Source organism: Vicia villosa, linkage group LG2 (genome assembly GCF_029867415.1).
Source record: "Vicia villosa cultivar HV-30 ecotype Madison, WI linkage group LG2, Vvil1.0, whole genome shotgun sequence".
In the NCBI taxonomy this organism is placed as follows: domain Eukaryota; kingdom Viridiplantae; phylum Streptophyta; class Magnoliopsida; order Fabales; family Fabaceae; genus Vicia; species Vicia villosa.
In genome coordinates, this window is record NC_081181.1 from 123,727,080 (window position 1) to 123,733,466 (window position 6,387).

The window sequence follows — 6,387 nt, forward strand, 5'->3', positions numbered from 1 at the left end:
ATGAGCAAGATGTTGATCCAACTCAATATCGAAGATTGATTGGATCATTGCGGTATTTGTGCAATACGCGACCGGACTTGGCATTTAGTGTCGGTATTGCGAGTAGATTCATGGAGAGACCAAAGGTATCTCATATGGCAGCTGTCAAGAGGATCCTTAGATATATTAAAGGGACTCTTGGTTGTGGAATTCTTTTTCCGGCATCGGATACGAGCCGAAAGTGTGATTTACTTGGTTTCACCGATTCCAATTGGTGTGGTGATAAGGATGATAGAAAGTCAACAGCTGGATACATCTTTATGCTAGGTAGAACTCCAATCTCTTGGTGTTCGAAAAAGGAACCGGTGGTAGCACTCTCATCTTGTGAGGCCGAGTATATTGCGGCATCGTTGTGTGCTTGCCAAGCCATGTGGCTTATGAATCTATTGAAGGAGCTTAATAGTAGTGAGGGTGAGACTATTACTCTCCTTGTCGACAATGTCTCCGCGATCAACCTTGCGAAGAATCCAATTGCACATGGAAGAAGCAAGCACATAGAGATGCGGTTTCATTACTTGAGGGAGTTAGTGAGCGATGGAAAGTTACGATTGGGGTATTGTCGAAGCGAAGATCAAGTAGCTGACTTATTGACCAAGGGTGTGACCAATGAGGTGTTCAAGAGGCTGAGAAGGAAGCTGAGCATGGTGGACTTGGACCAACTGAAGTGAGGTGGTGTGTTGAAACTGCTGTTTTTAGCACTTCAGTTGGCGTAACCGGTTACGCCTGTTACCGTAACCGGTTACGAACCCGTAAAACAGATTTACTGTAGATGTTGCGTTTGCGTAACCGGTTACGCTGTTTGCCGTAACCGGTTACACTGAAGCTCAACTGTTTTTCTGTTTGTTTTAGGGTGCTTTAAATCATTCCAATCTTTTTGTAACTTGTACTATATAAGGAGCTCACTACTCCTATGTTGTGGTTAATGCCAATTCACTATCTCACCCTCAATTACTCTCTCTCTATTATTTTCTATTCATTCTTCAATCTTCATCTTCTTCAATTGATCATTTTCCCCATTAAAGAAACCTTAATTTGATTTGTATGTTCCAACATTTGGCATCAAGAGCTCTGGTTCTGATCCGATTCCGCTGCAACAATGAGTACCAATGATCGAATCCCATCCAATTTACCGATTCTTGATTCGAAGAATTACGACAAGTGGTCTAAGCAAATGAAGGTCTTGTTTGGATATCAAGAAGTTCTCGATATCGTCAACAATGGAGTCACACCTCTTGGGGCTGAACCTACAGCTGCACATCAAGCCACTTTCAGGGAAGAGAAGAAGAAAGATTACAAAGCTCTCTTCTTGATACACTCTTGCGTCGATGGTGATAACTTCGAAAAGGTCGGTGATTGCGAGTCCGCGAGGCAAGCTTGGTTAATTCTTGAGAAAGCATATGCTGGGGCTGCGAAGGCGAAGGTTGTGAGGTTACAAACTCACAAGAGGCAATTCGAGTTAACGCAAATGGAAGAGAAGGAAACGATCAACGATTATGTGACGCGCATTACGCGCTTAGTGAATCAAATCAAGTCGTGTGGGGAAACGATCTTAGAGCAGAATGTTGTGTCAAAAATCTTACGTTCGTTGACGTCAAGATTCGACAACATTGTGGTTGCTATTGAAGAGTCCAAGGACCTTACGTCGCTGAGCAAGGATGAGCTTCAAAGTTCCCTAGAAGCACATGAACAAAGAATGGACGAGAGAGGAAGCGATAAAGCAAAGGCGGAATTAGCTTTGCAAGCTCGTTTCAATGAAAGGAGTAAAGGTTCGAAAGGGAAATGGCCTTCGAAAGGGAAGCAAGGCGATGGTGAACCTAAACATTCGAAGGGACAAAAGGGTGAGAGCAGCAGCTCAAACGGTTATGGTGATCGAAGCAACGCGAGAGGTGGAAAACCAAGAGACATGAGCAAGGTACAATGCTGGAAATGCAGGAAACTTGGGCATTTTCAAGCAAAGTGTGGTGCTAAACAGCTTGAAACTAAAGGGGATGAAGCCAAGGTTGCTAGGCAAGAGGTGGATGATGAAGCCACACTCTTAATGATGATTACCGATGAGTGCGAAGGCATGACAGAGGTGCTGGACAGCAGCTGCAAGTCACGGGACAGCAGCTGCAGCAGTGCAGAAAAAGCGACAGTTTTGAGTTCGGAACAAAATGTGATGATTTCGGTTCGTGATGGAACTCAAGGCAAAGAGGAGTGGTACTTAGACTCCGGATGTTCAACGCATATGACTGGAAGAAGAGATTGGTTTGTGCAAATCAATCAAGTGGCGAAAAACAAAGTGAAGTTTGCGGACGATTCCACTCTCATGGCCGAAGGTGTCGGTGATGTGTTGATCGAGAAAAAGGATGGTGGACATTCTATGATCAAGGATGTGCTATATATTCCAGGTATTAAGTGTAATCTTTTGAGTATTGGTCAATTGCTCGAAAAAGGTTACAATATACGGTTGGAAGATAAGATCTTGCGAGTTGTTGATGCTAGTGGAGTGTTGATCCTAAAGGCTCCCATGGCTACCAATAGGACTTTCAAAGTGGAGCTGAAAGTGTTGGAGCATAGGTGCTTAGCTACAGCTGCAAGTAGAGAGGAGTGGTTATGGCATTATCGTCTCGGTCACTTGAATCTTCGTGATCTCAAAGCGTTGCAACAAGAGGGTATGGTTACCGGGCTGCCACACATTAACGTTCCAGCTGAGTTGTGTGAGGAATGTGTGAAAGGAAAACAACACAAAGGAAGTTTTAGCAAGGATGCGGGTCATAGGACCAATGCACACCTTGAGGTGGTGTATTCCGATGTTTGTGGACCTATGCAAGTGGACACATTTGGTGGCAATCGATATTTTGTCACGTTCATTGACGATTTTAGTAGAAAGTTGTGGACTTACGTCATCAAGAGAAAGGATGAGGTGTTTGATGTATTCAAAAGGTTTAAGTCCATGGCGGAGAGGCAATGCGGTCGCAAGTTGAAAGTTCTCAAAACGGACGGTGGAGGTGAGTATACCTCGGTTGCGTTTGGGAAGTATTGTGATGATGAGGGTATAGTGCGTGAGGTTGTGCCACCCTATACGCCGCAGCAAAATGGTATTGCCGAGAGGAAAAATCGTTCAATTATGAACATGGTTCGAAGCATGTTAAGCGGTAAAAGTCTACCGAAGGAACTATGGGGAGAAGCGGTCTCTACAGCCACATACTTATTGAATCGTTGTCCTACAAAGAAGCTTGAAAAGCTTACACCGGAAGAGGCTTGGTGTGGATTCAAACCGAATCTAAGTCATTTGCGTGTATTCGGTTCGGTGGCTTATAAACATGTGCCGGGACAATTGAGAAAGAAGTTGGACGATAAAGGAGAAGAGATGATATTCGTTGGATATCACTCTACAGGCGGTTACAAACTGTTCGATGCGAGAAATCGGAAGATTCAAATTAGTCGAGATGTTATTTTTGAAGAAAATAACAGCAGCAGTCTCAGCGTAACCGGTTACGGCCAGCCAGTACAAACTGGCGTAACCGGTTACGGACAGGAAAAACAGAGTCAGAATTCTGCAGGGAACAGCGTAACCGGTTACGGCCAGGCAGTACATACAGGCGTAACCGGTTACGAGCAGAACAGAGTCCTAACTGCTGTATTTTTTGATGATCCAGTCAGTCCCGAAACAGTTCCGCAGCCTCCGAATGATGTTCAAACTGAAGGACACCGTAGAAGATCAACAAGGCAAAGAGTGTTGCCTTCTAGACTCCAAGAATGTGAGAGATTCCAAGATAACGAAGTTAATAATGAAGGTGATTTCGTTCATTTTGCGCTTATGGCCGAATCCGAACCGGTGAATACGGAGGAGGCTCTAAGGGATCCAAAATGGATTTGTGCAATGAAAGAGGAGCTGGAATCAATCGAGAAAAACGGTACTTGGGAGTTAGTTGATCTACCTCATGGTAAGAAGCCAATTGGTGTCCGTTGGGTCTTTAAAGTGAAAGCAAATCCGAAGGGCGAGATAATCAAGTATAAGGCTCGATTAGTAGCGAAAGGGTTTTTGCAACGTGAAGGAATAGACTTTGAGGAGGTGTTTGCTCCTGTGGCTAGGCTTGAGACCATCCGATTGGTTGTTGGTATTGCAAACAACAACAATTGGAGCGTTTATCAAATGGACGTCAAATCTGCGTTTTTGAACGGTCCACTTGATGAGGAAGTTTATGTTGGACAGCCCCCTGGTTTTGAAGTAAAGAATCAAGAGATGAGATACTACAAGTTGCATAAAGCCTTGTATGGTTTGAAACAAGCTCCAAGAGCTTGGAACAAACGCATAGATGGCTTCCTTGTTGACATTGACTTCAAGCGGTGTGTGTCCGAACATGGTGTATATGTGAGATCAAATGCTAAGGATGGTGTGATAATTCTTTGCTTATATGTGGACGATCTCTTGATTACCGGCAGCTGTGAGGAGAGTATTTCAAGGTTCAAGAAGGAACTCATGAGCGAGTTTGAGATGACGGACCTTGGAATCATGAAATACTTCCTTGGCATAGAGTTCCAAAGGTCAAAAACGGGACTGCTCATGCACCAAAGGAGGTATGCACTTGAGATCTTGAAGAGGTGTGAAATGGAACATTGCAATGTTGCCATTACACCATGTGAAGCAAGGCTACAGCTGTCCAAAAGTGAGGATGAGCAAGATGTTGATCCAACTCAATATCGAAGATTGATTGGATCATTGCGGTATTTGTGCAATACGCGACCGGACTTGGCATTTAGTGTCGGTATTGCGAGTAGATTCATGGAGAGACCAAAGGTATCTCATATGGCAGCTGTCAAGAGGATCCTTAGATATATTAAAGGGACTCTTGGTTGTGGAATTCTTTTTCCGGCATCGGATACGAGCCGAAAGTGTGATTTACTTGGTTTCACCGATTCCAATTGGTGTGGTGATAAGGATGATAGAAAGTCAACAGCTGGATACATCTTTATGCTAGGTAGAACTCCAATCTCTTGGTGTTCGAAAAAGGAACCGGTGGTAGCACTCTCATCTTGTGAGGCCGAGTATATTGCGGCATCGTTGTGTGCTTGCCAAGCCATGTGGCTTATGAATCTATTGAAGGAGCTTAATAGTAGTGAGGGTGAGACTATTACTCTCCTTGTCGACAATGTCTCCGCGATCAACCTTGCGAAGAATCCAATTGCACATGGAAGAAGCAAGCACATAGAGATGCGGTTTCATTACTTGAGGGAGTTAGTGAGCGATGGAAAGTTACGATTGGGGTATTGTCGAAGCGAAGATCAAGTAGCTGACTTATTGACCAAGGGTGTGACCAATGAGGTGTTCAAGAGGCTGAGAAGGAAGCTGAGCATGGTGGACTTGGACCAACTGAAGTGAGGTGGTGTGTTGAAACTGCTGTTTTTAGCACTTCAGTTGGCGTAACCGGTTACGCCTGTTACCGTAACCGGTTACGAACCCGTAAAACAGATTTACTGTAGATGTTGCGTTTGCGTAACCGGTTACGCTGTTTGCCGTAACCGGTTACACTGAAGCTCAACTGTTTTTCTGTTTGTTTTAGGGTGCTTTAAATCATTCCAATCTTTTTGTAACTTGTACTATATAAGGAGCTCACTACTCCTATGTTGTGGTTAATGCCAATTCACTATCTCACCCTCAATTACTCTCTCTCTCTATTATTTTCTATTCATTCTTCAATCTTCATCTTCTTCAATTGATCATTTTCCCCATTAAAGAAACCTTAATTTGATTTGTATGTTCCAACAAAATATTGTTTAATGTAGAAAGTATATTAAAATTGTCAAAATAGATTAGTCTTTATGTATAAATCCGTCAAATTTAGTAAAATATAGGGATTAGACCTCAACAATTAGAATCCAAATTTTGTATTAACTTTTTAACACGACTATAAATAAATCCGCTATCCATTAGAATTATTTCGTATGACTTATAGGCAATGGTTTGACCTGTATAACTAAATTTTTAAAAATTACCCTAATTGTTATATTGTCTCACTAAAAAAATCTCATACTCTGTTAGTTTGGATTATGTTTGATATTTGTGTATTATTTTAAACAATTTTAAACTTATACATATTTAAAATTATTTAAAGTATTTTTAAAAAATAATATAATATTTAAAGTGTATCATTATATTTAAAACTAGTAACAAACTCGTGCATACGCACGGGTTCTGCTCTGGTACATGCATTTGTTTACATAATATATTTATTTAAAATAGAAATTTAAAAAAGAAAAAAATATTTAAATCAATAATAAATGTTTTGTATATAAAAATTTTTAAATTAGTAATAGATTTTTTTTTTGTATATCATTTTTAGATCATAATATTTGAATCATTAA

At 41.6% G+C, this 6,387-nt stretch overlaps 1 protein-coding gene across 1 annotated transcript; it reads left to right on the forward strand.

Moving 5' to 3' along the window:
* Nucleotides 1–1,135: 1,135 nt before the first annotated feature.
* On the forward strand, nt 1,136–5,404 carry LOC131649925 (uncharacterized). Its single transcript, XM_058919663.1, has 6 exons — nt 1,136–1,467; nt 1,636–2,225; nt 2,475–2,749; nt 2,933–3,422; nt 3,681–4,096; nt 5,129–5,404. The coding sequence occupies exons 1-6, from the start codon at nt 1,136–1,138 to the stop codon at nt 5,402–5,404; spliced, it is 2,379 nt and encodes a 792-aa protein (XP_058775646.1).
* The last annotated feature ends 983 nt before the right edge of the window (nt 5,405–6,387 follow it).